Source organism: Rhinoderma darwinii, chromosome 8 (assembly GCF_050947455.1).
Source record: "Rhinoderma darwinii isolate aRhiDar2 chromosome 8, aRhiDar2.hap1, whole genome shotgun sequence".
NCBI lineage: Eukaryota > Metazoa > Chordata > Amphibia > Anura > Rhinodermatidae > Rhinoderma > Rhinoderma darwinii.
In genome coordinates, this window is record NC_134694.1 from 22,361,843 (window position 1) to 22,389,522 (window position 27,680).

At 41.2% G+C, this 27,680-nt stretch overlaps 1 protein-coding gene across 3 annotated transcripts in view; it reads left to right on the forward strand.

Moving 5' to 3' along the window:
* Positions 1–27,680, forward strand: part of SCAI (suppressor of cancer cell invasion) — a 118,712-nt gene that overhangs the window by 89,031 nt on the left and 2,001 nt on the right. For 2 of the 3 annotated variants that reach the window (XR_012850318.1, XM_075835494.1), the window contains exons 10-17: positions 180–281; positions 3,415–3,489; positions 5,368–5,446; positions 9,938–10,037; positions 13,173–13,254; positions 20,753–20,825; positions 26,604–26,777; positions 26,953–27,053. Coding sequence is in view for 2 of the 3 variants with exons in the window: in XM_075835494.1 (XP_075691609.1) it covers positions 180–281; positions 3,415–3,489; positions 5,368–5,446; positions 9,938–10,037; positions 13,173–13,254; positions 20,753–20,825; positions 26,604–26,777; positions 26,953–27,053 (786 nt within the window). In the remaining variant the exon portion in view is untranslated. The remainder of the gene's footprint in view (positions 1–179; positions 282–3,414; positions 3,490–5,367; positions 5,447–9,937; positions 10,038–13,172; positions 13,255–20,752; positions 20,826–26,603; positions 26,778–26,952; positions 27,054–27,680) is intronic. The other variant, XM_075835495.1, reaches the window with a different exon arrangement.

Here is a 27,680-nt window from a genome sequence, read left to right on the forward strand (position 1 = left end):
CTAGGAGCCCGGCCTGGGAAATGTGTCCAACATGCGGTCCGTATGTCACGGACCGAACATGTTTGTGTGCATAAGGCCTTATTATATACATATAAAGGATACATTATCTAGTATTATATATCTATCTCGATCTATCATATTGGTGGCATTTTTTCATCCTTGCCACATCTGTTTAACAGGATCCTGCTGAGAAGCCTACAAAACGGGAGAACCCACATAAATATCTTCTCTATAAGCCAACTTTCAGTCAACTATATACCTTCCTTGCAGCATCTTTCAAGGTTAGTGCATGTTTAGGGGTTGTCTCAGGCAATGTTTGTAAGAGGCCTTTGCACATGGTAGGTCACATCGCACCAGTCTTAAAGGGATTGTCTCACTAAGAAAATCCCTATCCAATTGCCCTATTAAAGGGGTTGTCCCACGATTAATATTACGTTTCTCTGTTGGATCAGGCAAAATAACAAGTTTTCAATTAGCAGCATTTTTTTTAATGATTCCATTTCTAGATCTTGCTTTTGCATACTTGTTATGGCATCCTGATGTTCCTTTTTGATTCGGTCTCTGGACGTCCAACTAATGTGTTCAGTAAATGCACAGGCCCAGTAGATTTATCCCACTGGCCAGATCATTTTGTACACTGGTGGCCCAAGTGATTCATGCTATTGTGCAGGCCAGCCAATAAGAATTGGTGCACTAAAAGCATCTTCTACTCAGGGGCACTGGGCATATTAGGAGGACATTCATAGAAGGGATTCAAGAGAACACTAGGGGGGGGCCATAACAATTATGTAACAGAAATATCTGGACATGGTTGTTGTTATGCCTGATGTAACAGAAATTTAAAGTTTAAGCCCTAGGTAATGGCAGCTTATTACAGGGATCTGTTCGTTCTCCAAAACGGTAATAAAGTATTGTGCCGTTTGGCTAATAGGAGCGATCAAAGAACACAATGGACTTTAAATTATGAGTCAAGTGTATTCAAGGGGAGGGCTACCCCCGCCCTCCTTACAGGGAATTACAGCGGTCTGCATCTACCCCAAAAAAGTAGGTTACCCTTTCCCATGAAGAGTTATTTACTGCACAGGATCCCAGGCAGCTTATGACCACTGCTGCTTGGGAATTACACGGGCAGGTGTGGTGGAGTCCACCACTTGAAGACCCCATGGTTCTCCAAAACGGCGGGCACTAGGTAAGTATAAGGGGAATAGGTGACCACTTTCACTTTAGAGTTAGATTTGATTTTATGCTATTCTAATAGTCTTACCAGGTACCAAAACCGCAACTTTCATTTGAAGGTCTGTTATCTAAATAATTATATGTTCTAAAAGAAAAATAATTTTGTTATTTCATTATCCTCTATATCAAACAAGCAAAACAAATGCACTTTATAAAATAATGAAGCAAAATCTTTTATTCCATTAGGAAATGTGACATTAATAATTTAAGGAATTTTAGCTTTGTTCGTGGCCCAATAAACTTTTTTAAATGTGGGGCATGAAAATATTTCAAAGCCAATAATGATCTCGGGTAAAAATCAACAAGACTGTTATTAGTAGCAGTGAGTTTGGTTGGAAATTGAGAATAATTACAGGTCTGAATAATTAACACTAGGTTATCAGATCCTGTAGATTCACCACTTCAAGCAATATTACTCTTAGGGTATGTTCACACGGCAGCGTCCGTAACGGCTGAAATTACGGGGCTGTTTTCAGGAGAAAACCGCTCCGTAATTTCAGCCGTAATGGCATGTGCAGGCGTTTTTCGCTGCGTCAATTACGGGCGTAATTGGAGCTGCTTTTCCATCGAGTCAATGGAAAACTGCTCCAATTACGTCTGAAGAAGTGACAGGCACTTCTTTGATGCGGGCGTCTTTTTTACGCGCCGCCTTTTGACATCGGCGCGTAAAAAAAAAGACCGTGTGCACAGAACATCGTAAGACCCATTCTAATGAACGGGCAGATGTTTGCCAACGCTATCGAGGTGCATTTTCGGACGTAAATCGAGGCGTAAAACGCCCGAATTACGTCCGTAAATAAGCCGTGTGAACATACCCTTACTCCTACAGAGCAATGTGATGCTTGAGAACGAATATACAACCTTGACCGTAAAATTCAATTAACCCTCATGGGTGCTGCCTGCCTTTTGTACTGCCCTAATACCTGTGAGTGGGGCATTTAGGTTGGCCTGTATGGCCAAAAGTATGTGAACACCCTCCTAATGGCGTTCAGGTGTTTCAGTCACAATCCTTGCAAATAGCCATGCAATCTCCATAGACCAACATTGGTAGTAATATGGGTCGTACTGAAGATTTCTGTGACTAAACGTGGCACATAGGATGCCACCTTTGCCACAAGTCCGTTTGTAAGATTTCTGATCAACTAGATCTGGCCAGGACAGCTATAAGTGTTATTGTGAAGTGGAAGAGTCTAGCAGTAACGAGTTCAGCCACAAACCAATAGACCACACGACCTCCGAGCAGGGCCGCTGAGTGCTGAAGCAGGTGGTGTGTAAATATCTCCCCTCTTCTGCTGCATCACTCACTACAGAGATCCCAACTGCTCCTGGAAGTGACATCAGCACAAGAACTCTCCGTCTGGAGCTTCATGAAATGGTTTTCTATGGTCGAGTATCTGCACACAAGTCTTAGTGTTGACTGTAGTGGTGTAAAGCACGCCGCCACTGGACACTGGAGCAGTGTAAACATGTTCTCTGGAGTGATCAATCACATTTCTCTTATCTGACAGTCTGATGGAGGAATCCGTGTTGGGCAGATGTCTGGAGAATGCTACATACTGGAATGCATAGTGCCTATTGTAAAATTTGGTGGCGGATGGATAACTGGGCTGTTTTTCAGGGTTTCGGCTAGGCTCCTTATTTCCAGTAAGGCTAGGGCTACACGGCAACTTTTGCCGCGACGCAGGTTGCGCAACCAAAGATCTGTGTCGCCCTGTCTGCATCACAATGAACGAAAGTGAATGTGGTCGCGTTGAGACCCGAAGCTTGCCGCAACAGTGACATGACAGGTGCAAGAAATCCAAATCTGATAGATTTTTTGCCACTGTTGTGCCACGGTCAAAGCCACCGTGTTGCCCTAACCTAAAGAGATTAGTGTGGAGGAGCTCGAGTGGGCCCGCACATATCACTCACCTCATTCTGATCTAAAATCTTTTGGATAAATTGGAATGCCGACTGCAAGCGAAACTAACATCAGTGTCTGACCTCGCAAATGCTCTTTTGACTGACTGAGCAGAAATTCCCACAGACACACTCCAGATCTTGTGGACAGCCTTCACAGGAGAGTGGTTTGGAAAAGGGATCTCTAACAAGCTCATATAGGTGTAATGATCACATGTCCACATACTTTGGGCAGTATAGTCTTATGTGCGTTTTTAAGTGTATTTTTTTTTAAAATAGGAAAATAATCCAAATATGGCAAATGGAGGTAATAGAGGGGAACCCTGCTACCAAGAGCTGCAAGTTGAAAAAGAAGTGAGTCTGGGTAGCATGGTGTTTCTCCTACTATGTGGGTTTAATAATATAGCTGGCAGATATAACTACCTAAAAAGAAAAATTATGTAAAAGTACAGTATATTGGAGTTGTAATGTACACTGAGGGACACAGATTTTACTATATTTTTTTATTCTGTAAAAAAAATACATTTATGTATGTGTGTACGTATATATGTGTGCGTATATAAAAAAATAAATATATATATATATATATATATATATATATATACACTACCGTTCAAAAGTTTAGGGTCACTTAGAAATGTCCTTATTTTTGCAAGAAAAGCAGTTTTTTTCAATGACGATAACATTAATTTAATCAGAAATACACTCTATACATTGTTAATGTGCTAAATGACTATTCTAGCTGTATACGTCTGGTTTTTAATGCAATATCTACATATGTGTATAGAGGCCCATTTCCAGCAACCATCACTCCAGTGTTCTAATGGTACATTGTGTTTGCTAACTGTGTTAGAAGGCTAATGGATGATTAGAAAACCCTTGTGCAATTATGTCAGCACCGCTGTAAACAGTTTTGCTGTTTAGAGGAGCTATAAAACTGACCTTCCTTTGAGCTAGTTGAGAATCTGGAGCATTACTTTTGTGGGTTCGATTAAACTCTCAAAATGGCTAGAAAAAGAGAGCTTTCATGTGAAACTCGACAGTCTATTCTTGTTCTTAGAAATGAAGGCTATTCCATGCGAGAAATTGCCAAGAAACTGAAGATTTCCTACAACGGTGTGTACTACTCCCTTCAGAGGACAGCACAAACGAGCTCTAACCAGAGTAGAGCGAGAAGTTGGAGGCCCCGCTGCACAACTGAGCAACAAGACAAGTACATTAGAGTCTCTAGTTTGAAAAATAGATGCCTCACAGGTCCTCAACTGGCAGCTTCATTAAATAGTACCCGCAAAACGCCAGTGTCAACGTCTACAGTGAAGAGGCGACTCCGAGATGCTGGCCTTCAGGGCAGAGTGGCAAAGAAAAAGCCATATCTGAGACTGGCTAATAAAAGGAAAATATTAAAGAGGCTCTGTCACCAGATTTTGCAACCCCTATCTGCTATTGCAGCAGATCGGCGCTGCAATGTAGATTACAGTAACGTTTTTATTTTAAAAAAAACGAGCGTTTTTATTTTTAAAAAAACGACCATTTTTGTATTTATGCAAATGAGGCTTGCAAAAGTCCAAGTGGGCGTGTTTAAAGTAAAAGTCCAAGTGGGCTTGTATTATGTGTGTACATCGGGGCGTTTTTACTACTTTTACTAGCTGGGCGTTCTGACGAGAAGTATCATCCACTTCTCTTCAGAACGCCCAGCTTCTGGCAGTGCAGACGCCCAGCGTGTTCTCGAGAGATCACGCTGTGACGTCACTCACTTCCTGCCCCAGGTCCTGCATCGTGTCGGCCACATCGGCACCAGAGGCTACAGTTGATTCTGCAGCAGCATCAGCGTTTCCAGGTAAGTAGCTACATCGACTTACCTGCAAACGCCGATAAGTCTCCCGATTACCTCAGCAAATTAACAGCTAGAATGCCAAAGGTCTGCAATGCTGTAATTGCTGCAAACGGAGCATTCTATGACGAAAGCAAAGTTTGAAGGAGAAAAATATTATTTGAAATAAAAATCATTATTTCTAACCTTGTCAATGTCTTGACTATATTTTCTAGTCATTTTGCACCTCATTTGATAAATAGAAGTGAGTTTTCATGGAAAACACAAAATTGTCTGGGTGACCCTAAACTTTTGAACGGTAGTGTGTATGTATGTGTATATATAAATTTTCTTTTTTTTTTTTTTTTTTTTTTTAATGATCCTATAACATACGTTTCCCCATCACTGTTTTTCCTTTATAGGAGTTGCCTGCAAACAGTGCCCTTCTGATTTACCTGTCTGCCACGGGAGTCTTCCCAACAGGTCGCTCTGACTATGAAGGTACGATAAAGGAATGCTCCCTGTCATTCACAGGGCTTCAATTCTCTTTATTCCATGCTGTGCGTTGAGCTCCTCACTGCTGGAGCAGCCTGACCTGCATGTACAGGACTGCTTGTCTTGAGCATTGCTAGTTTGCTGCTGTGTAATACAGGCCCCTCCAGTGGTGCAGGGGCTAACACAACATTCATATCTTAACACGGCTGCCATTGCTCATCTGTCTCATCACATTTCATTAATGCAAAGCCGTCAACTTCCAAAAAGCAGGTCTTTTTAAAATATTTGGTGAACCAATATAGTAAAGCAAAATCTTGGAGGTATATCGCTAACAACATTTTCTCAGAAATGTGATTATTACTTAAACATCGTCTACTAAGGCTTTGACTATGCGTGTATATTAGGGATCTCCATGTGCCCTGTGAATCTTTGCAGCAGGATACAGACTTTTATTTTTTTTAACGTGACTTGTATTCTGCCTATACTGCAGCAGACATAAGCTGTCATAAAACAAACTCTGTCTGCTGATGGGCTGCAGAGTGACCTTAAATTATTTTTTATTCAATTATAAATAAAGGCAGAATGTCACAGGTGCAAATTCAATGGCATCAAAATACAATTATACCATCAAAAGTAGAAGAATAGACTATCTTAATAAGGCCTTGGGGATTTTGATTTTCCCTCTGCGGTTCCGTTATCTAAATTGGCGTCGTTCCAATCATAGAAATGCATTGGGGAACTAGTGCGTTTACAGAATCCTACTAAACAATTATAAATTAATCTTGGGCTAAGCTTTAAGTATACCGATAATTTGTCTAAATGGCCACCGATGGTGTGAGGTAGGTGAGGAGTGCAATAACCTCATTTGGGGATATAAACAATTTACACAATTATTTCCTTTGTGTTAATGACTCCCAATACCCAGAAACTCAATACTCATGTGCGCGTTTTAGAATCCATTTGGGTGAGGCTTTGCTTGAACCATGACATTGAAACAATTGTAAATCCCAGAAGAGCGATCAAAGATCTGCATCCATAAATCACTTCTCATCAGCTGGATTAAACATGCATTCCTTTATCTGAAGCATGCTATCCATTGCCAAGCTCCAGTTTGCATGGCTTAACACTGCTGAGCATGGCAGACTGTTTTTTAGAAATTTTTAAAAATACATCTAGTCTATATTGCTGTTAGTCATGCCCAGAGGACTGCAAACTATTAGTAAGAAAATTGTATTCTCAATTGTGTGATGTAGTAGTAGATTTCTGCTTTCTTCTTTATGAAAAGTTTTGCTTCTCTTTTATACTATAAGTTACTTCAGTCTATCATCTTTATTAAAAAAAATCTGTCTAAATTGTAATATGCTTGTTTAGTAGTATATTCAATGTTGCCTAGTAGAAATTTAAGTCATAATGGAAACCTATTGTCAAGGCTAGTTCTTAGCCTGGACTAGTGGGTGTAGTGGGCCCCATTAAAGAGGCTCTGTCACCAGATTTTGCAACCCCTATCTGCTATTGCAGCAGATAGGCGCTGCAATGTAGATTACAGTAACGTTTTTATTTTTTAAAAAACGAGCATTTTTGGCCAAGTTATGACCATTTTTGTAGTTATGCAAATGAGGCTTGCAATAGTCCAAGTGGGTGTGTTTAAAAGTAAAAGTCCAAGTGGGTGTGTATTATGTGCGTACATCGGGGTGTTTTTAATACTTTTACTAGCTGGGCGTTCTGATGAGAAGTATCATCCACTTCTCCTCAGAACGCCCAGCTTCTGCCAGATCACGCTGTGACGTCACTCACAGGTCCTGCATCCTGTCAGACGAGCGAGGACACATCGGCACCAGAGGCTACAGATGATTCTGCAGCAGCATCGGCGTTAGCAGGTAAGTCGATGTAGCTACTTACCTGCAAACGCTGATGCTGCTGCAGAATCAACTGTAGCCTCTGGTGCCGATGTGTCCTCGCTCGTCTGAAACGATGCAGGACCTGTGAGTGACGTCACAGCGTGATCTGGCAGAAGCTGGGCGTTCTGAAGAGAAGTGGATGATACTTCTCGTCACAACGGCCAGCTAGTAAAAGTATTAAAAACGCCCCGATGTACGCACATAATACACGCCCACTTGGACTTTTACTTTTAAACACGCCCACTTGGACTTTTGCAAGCCTCATTTGCATAACTACAAAAATGGTCATAACTTGGCCAAAAATGCTTGTTTTTTAAAAATAAAAACGTTACTGTAATCTACATTGCAGCGCCTATCTGCTGCAATAGCAGATAGGGGTTGCAAAATCTGGTGACAGAGCCTCTTTAAGTAGTGATTAAGAAACGAGAAGAAGCTAGTTAGCTGCAAGCCAAATGATCCCATAACCATTCCATGAACCTCCTGGTTAACAAATGTGTGGTCACAACAAATCTGTCCCTTTCCCTATGCTGTCAGCCCATAGGCAACAATCTACCAGACTTTATAAACATTACATCCTAGTTCAAACAGCAAAAAGGGATCAAGTACAACTTAAAGGGGCTATGGACACCTTTTCACAGATTTTACTATTTTTTTTTTTTAATTGTTCATTTGCTTCTCAAATGTAAAATTGAGCAACTTTTTAAATAGTCTTCATTAAAAATGTCCTACCGTTTTACTGTTTTATATAGATTCTGTGTAATTCCTTTACTTAGCTGGTTGTCCTACTGCTTCTAACAAAGCTCTTTCTGCTCTCCCCTTCTTTGTGTTAGATCTAGTAGCAGGGAGAGGGAGAAGGTTGTACTCGGCAGATCAGTGTGGACGGGGAGTAAAGCAGTTGTCTTCAGAGGGCAGATCACACAGACTGTACTGAAGCAGAGTGTAGATAAAGGTGGAAGGCACATCGGATCAGAGGGTGAATCAGACAGACTATGTATAGACTAGAGAGAGGAGAGCAGAGCACCCACGCAGACTCTACAGTGGGAGGGAGGCTGAAAACACATATTCCTCTGTATCTGTGTGTATCAGCACAAGGGAGAAGAGACCCCCTCATGGGCTGTGGAAGTGGAAAGCAGCACAAGAATGAAACTGTGCTGATACGTGAGAGCTAGTGAAGGCAGCAGCATCTTTGACTTGCGGACCTTATATCCAGCATATGTTACTGGGAGTGACATATCCACATGAGAATAGTCTAAAACTCTATTCAACTGCATATCAGGGGGTATGAAAATGAGTGAAGAAATGAAGATTGCAGCCTGAAACTGAAACTTTTTTTTTTTTTTTTATCTCAAGGTAACCACTAAAATAAATAAAAAAAATATAGGGTTTCCATGTCAATGGTGTCCATAGCCTTTACGTTTGACCCCTCTATTAGCCAGAACAGAGTGCCATTGCAGAGTTCTCCGTCTTGAGGACCCGGCTTGTCCCATTGATTTTATTGGGCAACATGTAATGCAATAAGTGGCCTGCAAAACTGGGGACATCTTACCTTGTCGGGTTGTCCAAAATAGTTTGGTCTCACAGAGAGGAAAAACATAAACGGCAAGTTATTTTCCTGGGTACTGAAGGGTGTTCAATGGATGCACTTGCACGCTTTAGTTTAATGATATTAGAGCATCTAGAAGATTCCCCTATTTAAAGAGTACCTTGTTTCCTATGGAATTGGTAGACCTTTTGCTGTTCTTGTTAAATTGCCCCTACACTGAGGCCTGTTGGTGGCGAGAATAATGCAATCTCATTCCATAACTACAAGCTTCACTAGAAGTGGTTTGAATGCATATGAATGCTGCTGTCCGTTTGTTTTGATGCAGCACAAAGCAATGCACACAGTATATACCGATTAGGCTTACATTATATACTGACAACTTTTATATTCGCAAACCGTTATATAACCCCTAAACCTGGTGTAAGTTTTAAGATAAATTCAAGTCCATGAACTACCCCAGAAGGTAATTATTCTATGTGACGACAAAAATATTTGCTGTCCTTATTTGCAAAGATGTCACCAAAACCATCCTAGTAATTTTTAGGATTTCGTTATTGTAAGAGTCTGGAATTATGTGAGATTTAATTTTAAAAAAAACCAAAAAACTTTATATATATATATATATATACATATATATACATATATATATAATTAATATTTTTTTTTTTTTTTATGATTTTTATATTCTATATGATTTTTTGATTTTTATTCTTTGGGTTATTTATTTTTGCTGTAAATTTAATTTTTATAAATAAAGATGTCATGTGGCTTTATGCATAAACAGATTGGTGTAATTTTCATTATCTGGGGATGCAAATCTTCCTGTACATCACGTGTTGATGTGATTATAATTTCCATTCTGCCTTCCACATTTGAAAATTATGTAAAAAAAATAATTAAAATTTTATTAAATGTTTTCATCACCGATGAGATACCGGCAGATTTCACCCTTAACCACGAAATCTGACATTTCAAGCTGCCTGAGTGGTCTGCAGACTGCATGCGGAGGATGGGGAGCTTTCACGCTGAATCTGCCTTGTTGCTAAATCGTTGCAGGTCCTTATGATTTTGGAGGGGTCCTAACCAACAGTAATCGGGACGTGGTCAATGGTGATGCTTTACACAAGAGGAATCAAACTTACAAAGAGATGCACTGGTGAGGGGAAACATTCCTATTTTACCGTAGCATTTCTAGACTAGTTCTGCTCACTCCTTTTTGTAGGCTGGTATGTCATTGTCCTTGGATTTCAGGTCTTGGTGTGCCATTGCTACAAAAACCCAGAAAAAAAAGGTAATTGGTATTAATCTATTTTAACTCAACACAAATACTAAAAATGTAGGTGTGACTACAGTTGACTACATTATCTCCCCTTCCCAATGTTATAATCACTAGGGGTCAGGACTAAATCGTATCTGTCACTACTTTAGTTAAGAGATAGGGAATTAATAATCTAATAGGGGCTTTGCTGCTGATAACTACAGTGTGATTTATTTATTTTTATTTATTTTTTAAAACACTTATTTGCAAAGTTATGAGCATTTTTCAAAATATGCTAATTTCGCTGTACTTGTCAAATGGGAGGTGACTCTTTCTTTTCACTCTGGGCAGTGTAATGTTTTCTGTATGACGTTGTCCAATCAGAGTCATACAGTTCTCCTCTTCCCAGCCCAGCAACACAGTGCGATCATATAGTATACACCTTCCATTCCCGACTGTTTTCAACTGGTGATACCTCCGGTTGTGTCGCATCTAGAACTGGGGTCATATGAAAGATTAGAATCTCGTCTTTCATATGCCACCAGATCTGATCTAGGCGGTCCACAGCCGGAGATATGGCTATTTGAAGTGATCCCCCTTCCCACCAACCGCAGTCTCTCACACTGTGTGAAGCAGCTTCATGCTGATAGGACAGCGTCTGAGGCGGCTCGACCTCAGGAGACTCGTTGATGTTGACGCCCATTTGTCAAGTATTTGCTCATTTGCATATTTAGAAAAAATAGCTAAACTTTTTTAAATAATAAAAATTTTGGGACACCATTTTCACTAGTATCAGCGTGACAGCGCCTATTAATTAGCTTGGAGATTGGGCATTACTAAACTAGTGACAAGTCCTCTAAGAGCTATGGTGAGTTGTTGTTTTTTTTGGTAGGCCCGTCACTCTGCGAAGCTGCATTAGCTGACCCTGTGCTTGCCTGTAACGTGGAGGGAATAAGGTGGTCAGCAATTTCTTTCCATGAGCCAAATTATTAGCTGGAAAGGGTAAAAAAAAAAATCTTTTTTTTTTTTTTTTTTTTTAACTCGTGGAAAGAATTTCATTGGCTCTGTTGACACTAGTTTCTTTGCTTTCATTCGTAACGATGCCATGACAGGTATGTGGTGGATCCATTTTCAAACTAATAACAACTTTTCCTGACTGAGGCCATTGACATAACGTCTGTTAGGTTTTCACATTGTGATTCCGGTATTTTTCATGTCGAGCATGGCGCTGCAAACTTTTCGCACCATCAAAAATACTGAAACCTATGATGAGCAAAAAATGCCAGTGTGAACAGAGCCTATTCCATCCAAATTACAGGCAGGAACCGCTAAAGTAGCTTCACAATGTGAAGATACCAACAAAGCTCAGCTTCCTGGACCCCAGTGAGTCCTACATGGGTTGTGTTGTGGGTTTAGGATATTAAGGGTTGGCTGCAGTCACGTCTGTATCTTTAGGCTTGTGTTATATTTTGTTTCTTGTTGCTACTATTGTGTTTGTGCTGACTGTGGGGAAAGCTGTTTGCCTTAAGTAATCATGTTTTATTTCACTGGTAGTAGGGACTGTAGAAGTTTAGGGAACAAGCAAGTAATCTCGTAGTCTTTCAAATTTTTTTTAACCTAAATTCAAAATCACTTTAGGCCTTTTTATATGCCATTATTTAGGTCACTATTTTGCTTCCGTATTTGGAAGCCAAAACCAGGAGAGGGTCAAAAACATACTTTTTCTCTGTGTACGTGCAACTCGCGGATTTGGCTTCCAAATACTGATGCAAAATACTGACAAATACCGCTGTATAGCGGCCTAACTTTGTATTTTATTTCAAATCCATGCACTAGGCTATGCTTGCCATAAAGTCAGGTGCACATAATGCTGTTACACCCGGCTCACTGATCCTACAATGCCGATCTGTTCTCTATGCATTATGACGTGGCTTATAACATGAATTACCTTAATGCTAGTACCTACCGGCAACGCAAATGTTGCCATGCTGATTCTGAGGTATGGGATGTCATATTTAGAAAGCCAACATTGAATATCTAAAAACATAATTTGTTAAAATTGGTAGTACCAATGTGGCCATACGGAGTTTGTCATTTGGCACTCTAATATCATGCGTCACCTGGTATTTTATATAGCACTGCAGGTAAACCACCAGAGTTTTGATTGCATTGAACATGCAGCCTCTGCTACACCAGTATTGTGTAATATAGTGCAGTAATAATTGTAAGTCATTCTATATATCTTTTAGGCTTGAATTGCATTTTGTCACACAAAAATGGATCCATCCTGATCAATTCATTAGGAGAAAAAAAGGATCCATCTTTGGTCATTTGTGATCATGTTTTTCCCATTGAAGTGAGTGGTAACTGATGCAGACTGGCATTGTTTAAGCAGAAGTTGTCAAACCCATCACCCACTGATGTCAAAGGAAGGAGTTCTCCAGGTTTACAAAAAAATGTAGTCCCCCAAAGTATTCGTGGCAGTGGGCTGTGTCTAGTATTGCAGCGGAGTTGCAATACCAGACACAGCCCATGGACAAGGATAGATTATCAATGCAACATCCTAGAGAGCCTCTTTAACAACAAAGTTTTATCAAGAACACACTTGTTCTAGTCTGAACTAAAGCCAAAAAATAGTTTTTTGTTTTTTTTCATAAATAGGATTGCAGAATTTTTATCTGCACAGGCCGCTGACATACTGACGGGTATTAACGTGGTTGTATTAGCTCCTTTGTCATAGATCTTGGCTTAGAGCAATAATGTCACTTGTTGATCATAGCTTGATCTGAGGATTTGGACTGCAATGGGTTATCTTTCTGCAAGTGACGACTAATGTAGTGATTGAGACAGCCTTCATCTCTCCTCTGATGCTGCACGCGAAGTCTCCTTCAAATAAATATATGGCCGAGGTGCCAGGGCTTAAATGTATTTATTGTTATACTGCCTATGTGGTGTTTGTTAATTCTACTTAAAACACCAGAACAGCCAGTTTGTTCTTGTACCCGTCTTATCGAACCAATTATTTTCTTCTAGCCTTCATCCCGGGGATCTCTATCCTTTCACCAGGAAGCCCTTATTTATTATAGTGGATTCATCAAACAGCGTAGCATACAAGGTATGTATTGTTCTCTTATAATTTTTTTTCATTGTATTTATTTTTTGTATTCTATTAACTGCATTGACTTTTTTGTGCTCAATATAAACAAAACAGATGTGTTCAATACATGCTTCACATTCAATGCATACAATAAGTCCATTGAGCACATTGCAAATACAGTTGTCCGTTAGGTTACAAATTTTTGGTGATTTTTTATTTTTTATTTTTGTCTTTTTCGATGTCTATCTATATTAAAAAAAAAAAATAATTCTAAGATCTTGCCGTTTTCACTCTGGCCACTGAGCCTCACAATAGACTGACCCTTCCTGTTCCGTAGAGATCACTTCTCAGCAGGCATCTCATTGTGATCACAGGCAGGATTGCAAAGAAAGCGAACACCTCTATACAGATAACAAAGGATCAACCATTGACAGAATATGATGGGCATAGCTCCTCTCCTATCCCTTCCTGCACAGGTCACGGAGCATGCCCACAACACTCCCATAGAAGTCAATGAGTCTCCTGCTGTTCACATGTTCCTATGGTTCAAGTGGCTGCTGTAAAGCCTATCTCTAAATGCTGTTAACAGCTCAAGCAAGATGGCTGCCCCCATAATTTATGTACAGAAATTAGAATTTAAAAAAAAATTTGTTTCACTATCTGGTTTTAATTAGGAACAAAATATATATAGGTGATACATTCCCTTTAAGGTCAAGTATAGTCCGCTGTATTACTGAAGTACTTGATCTGATTGGATGTCTAGTATATCCTTTCTCCATTACAGTGCTACATATATTGTGCTGCTATCTACCTGAGCGCCTTAGATCCGACCCTACGGGCACCCACCGTTCAACAGAACAAAGGGGTGCCACTAACACAGATCTGACATTCACAACTAAGAAAGAGGGGCAACAGCTTTGGGAGCTGTAATTGCAGTCAACGTGGTTGTCACCGAGCATTTTCCATAAATAGATATAATGAAACTGAAAACAATTCAATGGATTACAAATCAATTTTCTGTTTCTTGGCGTAAACTGTGCAGCATAAATGTCTCAAGAGATTACACATTTAATGATGCCATTTACAGTGACAAAGTGGTATCATTTTGAAAACTGAAAGTGGGTAGGTTGAAAGTGGGTAGGTTGAAAGTGGGCAGGTTGAAAGTGGGCAGGTTGAAAGTGGGCAGGTTGAAAGTCAGTTTCTTTTTGGAACAGGAGTCGGGAGGTTTCTAATGTGTTTGGAGTAGGTACTTTGGCTTCAGCAGAATGCACATTTATTTGTTTTTTTTACGGTTTTATGTTTTTATAACTTAGCCTGATATGTTTATTGTATGGTCTTCAGATCCTTGAAGAAAAGCACATCGTGTTGCGTGTTTTGTAAAGAAGGGCCTTCGTGCCCAGATATCATGTTATGTCTGTCCATATATATGTTTAAAAATGTAATACCTATTTTTAAAAAAACACAAATAATGATATGGAAAATTATAGCGGCAAAAGCTGCAACTTTTCTAATTTCTTGTGGAAAGTGGGCGTGGTCTCCCCTGCGATTGGCAATTCTAGTATGCCTAAAGACGAGCTCACACATAAAAAGTCTATGAGCGGTTCTTCAGCCTGATGATGCACACTTATGGCTTTATATGTGAGCCTGTCTTCAGGCAGGCCAGGCTTGCCAAAGCGGCCAAGAAGTTGTGTCAGCGATTTCTGCCCGTTCGCTTTAGCGATCAGTGGGGGATCTCTGCACCCGGACCCCCACAGATCAAAACTTCTGACATGCCACTATGACTTGTCAAAAGTTTACTGACCGTTACTATTTAAGAGAACTGCAATTTACAAGAGATTTGGTGTACATTAATCAAGCTGCCGCCTTTGCAAAAACACCAGACTTATGAATGATGGGCCAATATGTATTAAAGTGAGCTTTTCAGCGAAATTCACTCACAGGATCACCCTCTTCAGTTAGATGGTTGGCACACAAAGCAAGTTTACTCCAACACAACGGGACTCATACAACTAGCATGAGCCAGTTTTATTATCTCCTCACTCCGAAAAGACAAAACAGGGTCCCGTGCTTTCAGGCTTTAGGCCTCCTGCCCAGCACCACCAAACACACTTTTATTCTTTACCAGAACCTCTTGGCTACCATATGCTGGCAATGCCGGTCCCCCCACACGGTGTGAGCTTTGGCCTCTCTCCCTTCCCAGGCTGAGTGCCCCATCTGACTGCATTACAGCTTTCTCAAATGGACACTAACTTTTCAAACAAATTATGCTAATATTATACCTGATATTGAACTGCTTTGTAATTTACTTGCTGTTAAAATGTTGTTGTTTTATCCATATAAATTCTGTGTAAATTTACTGCCACTAGGTGTCTCCCTTCTGCTGACCACCTCCTGTTAAGCAAAATCCGTCCCTGGTTACAGAGCAGAATTGGTGGCTGCAGAAAGTTGGGGTGTGTCCATGGAGAGGGGAGGAGGGAGCTGGAGCAGAATGAATCTGTAATAGACACGTTGCATACAAGTCTATAGGGGGGGGGATGAGCAGTGGGAGGAAGCAAAAGCAGAGTGAGAAAGACGCAGGCTGCTGGTAAGATTTCTATGTCACCCCAGTGTTGGAATCTCAGCTACACTGCTAATTACTGCGCTATAACGTCCTCTGTGCTAATGTGGCTTCTATATGCGAGATAGAAGAGGAGAATCCTGCTCTCCTATCTATGCGAGCAATGTATACGTGACATGATCGCAGTTAGGCTCTACACAGTAGCTCAGAGAAACGGAGAATCAGAGCTAAAGCCTGCAGAGGGGAAAACTGCATAACCATGCAGAATAGAAGTCATATAATGGCCAGAAATAGTGTTATTTCTCATGTACACACATATGACCGCTCATTCTGAAAAGTCACCTGATATTTTGCTTTAAGAGATTGCAGAATTGGTGCTTAATTGCACCCACCTGATAGTAAAAGACCAGGCTGTACTAGTGGAGTGGGGGACCATATAGATAGAGGTAATTTGGAAATGATCTGTAAGATAATTGTCCGGTCGGTATTTTTTGTACAGAGGGCGTACGGTGACAGATGCTGGGTATGCTTCTTCCTGCAGTTGGGCACAAGCTGATCTTAAGATGGCATTGTTAGTGGTGCTAGGAGCCACAGCTGTGACACCAACTGCTCTCAGCAGCCTCTCCTGTCCTCTCAGTATTTATTGTGACAGACATGGAGGTCTGCCAACTGAGCAACTTACAAGCTGCAGATCTGTGGCAACTATGACGACTAGTAAGTCCCAGGGAAAATAGAATTTTATTGTACATACGTTCTTTTGTCCTGATTTTGTCTGGTTTCAGGTGAGGCTTGCTGATTTGTTTATATTTTATACCATTAACTTAACGGGCATACACTGGCAAGGTAAAGACTTCGCTATCTTCTACTTTAAAGTAAGATTCAACTGATTTATTAAGAGGTGCGAGCCTCTTAATAAATCTGGTGTATCTTTCAGCTGGTTGTTGCGCCACAATTGTGCGCCATCCACCCACCCCCTTTATCGGACAGAAAAATTCAAAGATGTATGCTCACCACTCCTATTTGTTTCCGTCCTCCGGATCCCCTTAGCGTGTTGCTGCTCATTTAAGGTCCTGATGCCGAGCAGCGTCCGGGTCTTATATGCAATGCAATAACAAACAAATGCCAAGAAGGCAAGGAATAGCCTTATTTCCCAGCTGCCATTAAAAATATTTTGTAATTTTTATTGTGCTATATTTAGCAAAAGGACCAACAGACAAAACAAACAAAGAGTTAAAATTTCCAATGCTTAGAGCGGGCCAACGGACTTGAGTAATTATTGCAGAGTGCACGTGTATACGACGCCTATCAAACAAGACGTGCAACCTAAACACAGAGACCGCTGGTATTAGCAACAGTCACCTAGATAGATTAGTATTGTGCCCTAATGTCCAAGCATGTATTAAAATTTTTAGAGTAGCCCCTGTGGCTGCCCTCCGCACAGTAGAACGCCCCTGTGGCTGCCCTCCGCACAGTAGAACGCCCCTGTGGCTGCCCTCCGCACAGTAGAACGCCCCTGTGGCTGCCCTCCGCACAGTAGAACGCCCCTGTGGCTGCCCTCCGCACAGTAGAACGCCCCTGTGGCTGCCCTCCGCACAGTAGAACGCCCCTGTGGCTGCCCTCCGCACAGTAGAACGCCCCTGTGGCTGCCCTCCGCACAGTAGAACGCCCCTGTGGCTGCCCTCCGCACAGTAGAACGCCCCTGTGGCTGCCCTCCGCACAGTAGAACGCCCCTGTGGCTGCCCTCCGCACAGTAGAACGCCCCTGTGGCTGCCCTCCGCACAGTAGAACGCCCCTGTGGCTGCCCTCCGCACAGTAGAACGCCCCTGTGGCTGCCCTCCGCACAGTAGAATGAGTGCCTAATAAAATACATACTAACCTTAGCCCGTTCCAACGACGAGTGGAGGAGATCACTCTTCTCTTCCAGTCTGTGTGGCTCGGCACAGACTAGCACGATAACATCAAGTCCTTGAGCCTGTCTGCGCTGAGCATTGAGCGATGAGGAGGCAGATACAGTTGAAGCCGGGGGGGGGGGGGGGGGGAATAAATCACTAGTCTTTTCTGATGCTGCACACTAAACCTCCATCAAATAATTATATGGCCGAGTTGCCAGGGCTTAAATGTATTTATTGTTATACTGCCTGTGTAGTGTTTGTTAATTCTACTTACAAGAACAAACTGGCTGTTCTGGTATTTTACTTGTCTTATTGAACCAATTGTTTTCTTCTAGCCTTCATCCTGGGATCTCTATCCTTTCACCAGGAAGCCCTTATTTATTATAGTGGATTCATCAAACACTTAACTGACGTCATCTTGCACATTTCGTTTTTTTTTTACAATTTAATTGCCCAGCCCTAGTACTGCATAGCAGACAGTACAACGTCTTGATGCCTCCCCACGTCAGTATGTTGTATGAGCCAAGCCGGTAGTACGTCTGAGTGAACCCGGAGGGGAAAAGAGAAGAGGTGCAGTGAGAGCTTATTTTTATTTTATTTTTTATTGTCCGATTTAGGGGTAGTCTAACCTGGGGACGGCTGTAGTCTGATCTGGGGGGCAAGGTATGGTGTCCGGCATGGGCATCTACCTTGCTACGTCACACAGTAAAAGCTATGCCAGCTCCTAGCTTTCCACTATAAGTTACGCCTAGTGTAATAGTGTAATTATTTTTTTATATAAGCTACGCCCCTTTAAAAAGTTGGCGAGGGCGACGTAAAAGACGCCAGGCTTTTTTTTTTTTTGCTAGGAAACTGGTATAGAAAGGTTGTTGAATTCCCCCCTTTGAGTGGTCTTTAGGAACTTGTAAAAAATTGTATTCGTAGACATATGGTTTCTCGGTGATTCCATTGACTGCTATTACCGCTCCTACAGTGGTTTGTCACCCAGCTTTTACATGCTCCTAAATGCCAAGTCTGTTATTTGGCAAGAATATATCCCGCTCTCCTGTAAAAATCTTATTACATGAAGTAACGCACTAAACTTCAGAGGCATGATGTAGAGAATGTCCAGAACACAAGATGTACACGCCGGGCACTGCACGTTAGATCAACGTTGGCTGAACCCACCGACTTCAATATGCCAGATCCTATTTTTTTTATACGGGAGATAAGCTGCTGCCAGAAGTGTTTGGAAGCGGCTTGTCTCCATCCCCATATTTAACAAAGCTCCGTTAAGGGTCCCATTAGACGGGCAGATATTCTTTAGTTAACGAGTGATGATTTAGCGAGTTATTTGCGCTCGACAGACGGTCGATTACATGTGACCATAATTGCTAAAGATTTTCGCTGTTCAGTCATTACTGCGATTGTTGCTCATTCGCCCACACCATCTCTGAACTGCTAACAACTGGAACATTTCTGATAAGACGGGGGTTTGTGGCGGCAGCGAATGATCATCTTTCATTCAGGTAGATGTGGCCGATCCATAAAAATCCCACAATTTTCCATTCGGTTTTCCAGGCGATTATCTCTTACATTCGAACGATTATACATAAATTTGTACGATTATCGCCCCGTCTAAAAGGACCTTAAGTGAGCATCTTTGTGGAGGCCGCAGGAGATGGCGGTCTCTTGAATGATTTAGCCGAGCGCTATCTGATTTGTATTACCACCTTTTATTTTATTGATGCCTTTTTATATATTTTCTGGTGTTTGTTTGTTTTTTTACATACCAATCTTCAGTGTAGTTTGTTTGGCCAGTAGGTGTCAACACAAGTGAACATTGTAATATTTCATGTTTGATTTTTATATGGAGGCGTGACCAAGTAAAAAGTATATTGCCGACAAAAAAAAAAATATATTATAAATATAAATCTTATATATTTTAAATTATTTAAAAGATATGTTACTTTCTGATGAGTGTCCCATGAGATAAACCACATACAGATTCCAGGCAGGGACTAGCAGAATTATTACTTATCACCTAGTGTGTGAATGGAGAATACAATGGGATAGAGCTCAAAATCGTACGTAAAATACCTAAGGCCTCATGCACACAACCGTAAAAACTCCCGTAATTACGGGCCCATGGACTTCTATTGGCCACGGGTACCTCCCCGTATTCTTACGGGAAGGTGCCCGTGCCGTTGAAAAAGATAGATCATGTCCTATTTCAGGCCGTAATTACGGCACGGGCAGCCCATAGAAGTCTATGGGGCTCCCGTAATTACGGATGACTACATGTGTGCACCCGTAATTACAAGAGCGTTGCTAGGCGACGTCGGTAAATAGTCACTGTCCAGGGTGCTGAAAGAGTTAAACTATCGGCAGTAACTGTTTCAGCACCCTGGACAGTGGCTACCGATCACAATAACTGTTGAATGTGGAGTTTTCCTTTAACACTTTACGACATGCAGTTCTAGGCTGCACATGGAGCAGGGGTGCGCGCAGACCGCACAGGGACCCAGTGGAAGAACAGTATTTGCCCCTAACTATCTACAGTCCATGTGCAGCTACATAGGGTGCACATATGATAGTTCAGCCCCTGACATGGAGAATATATAGATCACGTCCTGCTGCACCTGTTACTGCACTTAAGTAAGGAAAGACCTCTGCTAAAACATGGCAATGATCAAAAAAAAATACATTAAACCTATGTCTCGCAATGGGGACTGTCTTTCCTCTGTGAATTACATGGCATAGAAGTGTTGGAGCAGTGCCAGCCACAGGGCCCACATTACCACAATTTTTTTTTTTTATATACAGACCTTTTATAATGGGCATGTTTTAGCGTCCGAGCATAATACATTACACAGATATAATTTACATGTCAATAGAGAGTCAATGGCTATATATTATAAAGTGATGATACTCTGGTCTATATATTATAATGGAAGAACTGAAGTGCCATTGCCTACTTTTTTCTTTTTCACTCTTGTCATTTATTATGTTGTCTACAGGTTTATATTTGTTTATTTTTCTGCCAACTATACAGTTTTCCTAATTTTCGTTGTTTTTTATATTGCAGAATTTCACCAATCTGTTTGGACAGCCTCTGGTTTGCCTGCTTTCTCCGACAGCATATCCTAAAGCTTTTCAAGGTATAGCTGAAATTTCTTCAATCCCACATTTGACAATCCAAAAAACCTGATCATTCAAAAACAGAACTGAAATATAATGTGGAAATATATAATAAGACTTAGCAGAGTTAAAGGGAACCTGTTAGCAAGATCATGCCGCCCTGACTGCGGGCAGCACTATGTAGTGAAAGGCACCCCTATCCTATTGAACTATGTGTTACTCTAAAGCTCTGCAGCATTTTTGAAAAAAATAAACAAAAAAAGTTTTAACACCGGCTCGTGGGCAGTGTTCTGTGCCGGACTCGGCTCGACAGTGCGACACAGATTCAGCCATGAGTCGTGGTAAATTCTGAGCATTACTGCGACTTGCGAATGACTACAATGTTTCCCTATGAGAGAAACCGTTGAAGGCGACATTCAACAATTGCAATAATTTCGAGCATGGCAAAATTCTTATTATTGCGACTTTTTTACCCATAGGAAAACATTGAGGTCGCCCACAAGTGACAGTAATGTAATTTTATTGCAGCTCGGGGACAACCTTGTCTTGTAGTTGCGTCCTAGCCATGGATTCTATAGGTGCCAACAAGGAATGCTGGTACTAAATATGGGTCCGAGGATAAACATGTATTCTGTAACGTGCACTAGGAGGGTCTCTCAGCTGCATCTAAAGCATGGGACAGAAGACTAAGGCCGGGTTCACACAGTTTTTTGCAGGCGGAAGATCTGCCTCAAAATTCCATTTGGAAGTTTGAGGCAGATTTTCCTCTCCCTGCACGCCGATTTTCGCTGCGTTTTTCACCCGAGGCCATTGAGCGCCGCGGGCATAAAACACAGCGAAATACGCTTTCTCTGCCTCCCATTGATGTCAATGGGAGGTCAGAGGCGTAACCGCGCGAAGATAGGGCATGTCACTTCTTTAAGCCAGGAGCCGGTTTTACTGCTCGCAGGAGAAAACCAATGGGAGGCATTTTCGGCCGGTTTTTGGCGAGTTTTGTGGCGCGGTTTCCGCGTCAAAAAACTCTGTGTGAACCCAGCCTAGGGTGGATTTACACGTGGCAAATGTTGTTGCAAAAACTTTCATACATATGAATGGAACTGATTTTCAGTCGCAGAAATTTCTGCAGCAAAACCTGCCGCATGTGAATTTACCCTTAGGCTGGGTTCACACGACCTATTTTCAGACGTAATGGAGGCGTTTTACGCCTCGAATTACGTCTGAAAAAACGGCTCCAATACGTCGGCAAACATCTGCCCATTACTTTCAATGGGTCTTACGATGTTCTGTGCAGACGAGCTGTCATTTTACACGTTGCTATCAAAAGACGGCGCGTAAAATTACAGCCTCGTCAAAGTGCAGGCCACTTCTTGGGACGTTTTTGGAGCCATTTTCTCAGACTCCAATGAAAACAGTTAAAAAAATGGCCATAAAAAACGCTGCGAAAAACGCGAGTTGCTCAAAAAACTTCTGAAAATCAGGGGTTGTTTTCCCTTGAAAACAGCTCCGTATTTTGAGACGTTTTTGACTCTACGTGTGAACATACCCTTAGGCCCTGTTTACACAGTTCAGAATTAGTTCGAGAAGAGACACTTTAAGGCCTTCCTTTATATATTTCTTCTGTTCAGCTTCCATTCCTGGTTTTGGCTGAAAAAATATATGCAAAATATGCATCAGATCTGCACTGTGGGAACAAGGCCTTACGGTAGTTAGATCCGGTTGCTTTTAGCAGATCTTATACAGGTGGTAAAGCTTGAAACGGTTTTCTAATGTGTTAAGCCATCACTTTACCCTTTTATTTATTTGGCACAAATTGTAGAGTTTTATTGTAGGGGATATTGATGTTCTCTTTGTGTCAATAACCTGTTAATATGTTTTTCAATTTTTAAAAACTTTTTTTTTTTTTTTAGTGGTTTTGTTTAGGATTTAATAGGACTTTAAAGTGATGTTTCGTTCTATATGAACACAATGATGTAAACGGATTAATACTCCATAGAGCCATAGTCTGTTGAGAATTATCAACATCACGCTCAAACATTCACTGATGCAGTTCATTACTTTGTGCACCTCCTATACATGTGTAGGAGCTTCCATATTGCTTCCTGTGCAAGGGCCTCCTACACTGATTGAGAGAAATCTATTCAATATTGCCACCTAGTGGTCAGATTTACCTGGTAAGGCCCAAACAGCTCAGGAAATAAACACTGCAGGACAGTTTCCCGCTATAACTGGGGCCTACTGTGTTACCTCCAAATAAAAAGCAATCATGTAATGTAGGGGGTGGGGATACATAAATCATATATACATTTAAAGGAGAACTCCACTTTATTTTTTTATTGCACCCTCCATCTGTACATTGGTGTTTCAGTGGGGTGCTGTGTGCAAAAATACTTACCGATCCCCGCATCTTGTCATTTTTTGGGTCCAGCGCCGCTCACGTCATCTTAATTCTCACCTGGTCTGGAATCTCTGCTTTTCAGAAAACCGGAAGTCAGGCTCTCAATGGATTCCTATGGATCCTCGTTCTGTCTCCCATAGGAATGCATTGAGAGCCTGAGCTCCAGATTACTCAAAAGCAGCGATTCCAGACAAGTCAGAGAGCAGATCACGTGAGCGGCGCTGGACCCGAAAAATATAAGATGCGGGGATCGGTAAGTATTTCTGCACACAGCACCCCACTGAAACACCAATGTACAGATGGAGGATGCAATAAACAAATAAAGTGGAGTGCTCCTTTAAAATATTCTCATTCTTTTGGGACTTACTCTTGCTTACCTGTATTACGTTCTGTAATGAAAAGTTTTAGCATTAGATTTAAGCGATTTACCTTCATGAAGTACTATATATATATATATATATATATATATATATATATATATATATATATATTACAAAAATCACTATCACCGCCTACAAAATAAAAATTATTTATATCTGGCAAACCTGCACATAGCAAAAATTGGTAGGTGGTGATTAGAAATTGAGGGAATGAAGTGATTATCACCAACTGCAGTGTTAAAGGTTAAAGTGTGTTAACTCTCTCTATATCTACCAAGCCCGCAGATTCTGGTGGAGGCGTTCCAGGACCAGTCTCTGCCACATAGACAGAAGTGCTGAAATGGCACTCGCATATTCCCGGCTTGCTTCAACTCTCTGATGCCTCTGTGATCAGTGACCATAAATAAGCAGCATGTTAAACAAGCCATGATTCACACTGGCCTCCGTCCAGACACACACAACGCGCCAGGAAGATGGGTATTACGTATTAAAGAAAACCTTTGATAGAAAGCCATTGTCTCCCCTGCTAGTCCCACCTCTATAGATACCCTGCTGCAGCCACTCTTCTGCCTAGCAAACCGCGCTTGCTGAGAAAATTCATTTTTCACCAACATCCCTTTAAGCGTGCTTAGTTTTATAACTTTATAATATGCACACCGGGTATTCAGAAATAAAACACGTACCCTCTGCTCCTAATCCAGCTCGCCCACAATAGTCGAAATTACCTTCCTCTATTTGATTCTGAAACCCCTATTAGATGCCTCGACTCTATATAGACACCAGAAATTGGAAATATTGATAGAGATTTTTTTTTTAAATTCAGTAAATTTTTATTGAATACAAAACCGTCCCCAACCCCGTCCCATCAAACACCGTCCCAGTACAAATGCATACAAAAAAATGTTATGTTTTATAGCATAACTCAAAAGTTTCCATCCCGCATTTCATGCTACATTCTAAATATACGATCGTTAAAAAAAAAAAAATGCATTTCAGAGAAACGTATATATGTTTGCAACATGACATCACATCTGTTGTAATAAGCTGACATACCTATCCCCCTGCACAGTCATCACTCATCGTAAATGAATAACAATCCTTTCCATTTGAGAGCCCAGCGACCTCCAAGCCCAGGCAACCAGATGCAGTATCCGAACTGGAGGATACTCTATATGAGACCCAGCCGGAATCTCATCAATTCTCTGTATACCAAATTAGAGGAATCAAGCCATGGGGCCCACACCTTTTCAAGTTTGGCCAGTGTACCTCTTTTCCTGTAAACTCCCTTTTCCAAATTCACCAACCAATTTTAATATATTCCTGTCTGGAGGGTCTCCGCTCGTCCAACCAATGTTGGGCTATCAATTTTCGTACCGTGTTTAACAGCTTGGCTACTGCCAATTTACCATGCTCCTAGGTCGCCAGGTCCGCCACATAAACAAGCGGGCTCAGATCAACGGTTACTTGAAAAACCTCCTGAATGATTGCCGACACCTCAATCCAAAAACTCTCCAGCTCCCGACAGGACCACAACATATGCAGCATACCCGCGTATTCTTCTTTACATATAGCGCATATTGAATCAGGTTTAACCACTATATCAGATAGAAATGTTGGCGTCTTGTGTACTTTGTGTATTAAATATATAGGATCCAGTATTTTTTAAAGCGCAACTGTTATGAGATCATGGTGCTTTAAATAAGTTCATCTATAAGCCTATAACAAGTTAAAACTGTGAGAACTGAACTCCTTTGAAAACCATATATATGCATGGCCTAAAGGGATTGTCCACCTTAAAGGGACTCTGTCACCAGTTCATGACTTCCCTATCTCCTAACTAATCTAATAGGCACTTTGCTGCTGATAACTACAGTGTGGTTAGTTTAAAAAAATAAAATATATATATATATATATATTTGCGAAGTTGCACATTTTTCTAAAATATGTAAATGAACCTTTATTAGACAACTGGGAGTTACCACCAGCGATTCTCCTGAGGTGGAGCTACGTCCCAGACTCTGACGTTGTCCTATCAACATGGAGCTGCTTCACACAGTGTGAGACACATTCTAGAGGGAAGGGGGTATCACTTCAGGCACCCATATCTCGGGCAGCGGTGGTGGCATATGTAAGAGGAGATTCTAATCTTTCATATGCACCAGAATCGCAGTTCTAGCTGTGACACAACCGGAGATATCGCCAGTTAAATACACAGTCGGGAATGGAAGCTGCATACTATATAATCACACTTTGTTGCTGGGCGGGGGAGAAGCTGTGTGCTGATTGGACCGCGTCATACAGAAAACATTACAATGCCTAGAGTGAGAAGAGTCACCTCCTATTTGGCTATTAGAGCCACATTAGCATGTAAGATTAGTTAAGAGATCAGGAATTAGGTCCTGTTCACATCAGCGGTGCCCTTCCGCTGAGGGGTTCCGTCTGAGGTTTCCGTCGAGTGAACCCCTCAACGTAAAGGCAAACGGAATCCTAAACTTCCGTTTGCATCGCCATTGATATCAATGGTGACGGAAACGTTGCTAAAGGTTTCCGTTTGTCACCGTTGTGACAGGGTTCCATTGTTTTGACAAAATCAATAGCGCAGTGAACTGCAGAAACCTCCAACGTAACCCCTCGACGGGAGGGCAACGGTGATGTGAACACAGCCTTAACTATACTGTTAGAATTCCGAGTTCAATTTAGAAAATGTATGCAGTAAGCTCCCTCTAGTGGCTGCTTCAGGTAACCAGAACTTTATCCTTTTAGCTCTGTCTATTTAATGGTTTTGGAGCTAAAAAAAAACACAAACACAAACTGCTCCAACAGCTATAAACAGATGTAAAAAAATTAATCCGCTCAGAATTATGAACCTATGTAGATAATAAAGAAAATGGTTTTCAAGTGTGGACATTCACTTTGAGGAGAGTCGGCAGTCGGTGGCTCTGCGCTAAACAGTGTAGCTGCAGCGGTGAACAGTACTTTCGATCTTCAATTTGAAGTCTTTGATCTTGTTCCCCATCTTACAGATCATTCTCAACGTGGGAGCCTCTTCACCCTTTTCCTTAATAATCCTCTTATGGCATTCCTGTTCATCTCTGGCCTGTCCAGCATGCGCAAAGGGCTTTGGGACAAATGTCAGGATCATCTACGAAAAATCAATCGGGATATTGCACAGCTCTTGACACACTCCCGATCTATAGGTAAGAATTGGATGGGAAAATACTATTTTACATGGTGTTAAAGGGATTGTCTTCTATTTCCAGATACCGCGCCACTCTTGTCCATGGACTGTGTCTGGTATTGCCGCTTAGCCCCATTCCGTTCATTTCCTATTTAATTATTTCCTATAATTTGACACTACTTTCTCTCTCGCAGACCAAGCATTCCTTCAGTTTTTTGGGGATGAATTTCTGCGTTTACTTCTTACAAGGTTCATATTTTGTTCTGCAACCCTTAGAATGCACAAAAGTTTTAAGGTAAGTGTTTAGCTACAATACATTTTTAGCACTAATTAAAGCGATTTAGCTTCAAGTTGCAATGAAAAGATAATTTATCAACAATATAAACTAATAGGTTACATTTAGTTTGGAGCGGTTATTCTTGACAATCTCTGTTGTTAGTACGATGATAAGCTTATCCGTTTCCTGCTGCTGGGACCTCCATCAATCAGCTTTAGTGGAATCCATCAGCAAGTGTTCTATTCCCCTGCAGCGCCTCCACAGGTGAAATTAAGCATTACATACCACCCATTTTAAAAAAAAAAAATGGACTGTCCATATAGGGCATAGACATTGCAGAACCGCAAGAGTGTGAGATTGTAGCCATTATCCACTCTGGCTAATAGATGAGGGTCCTGAATGGAGAACTCCCCTCTATTCACTCAGAATACCATAAAAGGACATTTTAAAGTGGTTTTCTAAACCAGACGACCCTTTACGTTCATTATTGGGCAAATTGTTAAAATTGTAAATAAGATTAAAACAGCATCCGGGGCTGTTTTACATAGGATAAGCATATTTCTCATATCTCACCAAGTATTTAAGCATTACTATTTAAAGCGAAGCTCCACCTTTCGTTACCATTGGCTATAAAATCCTCATGCG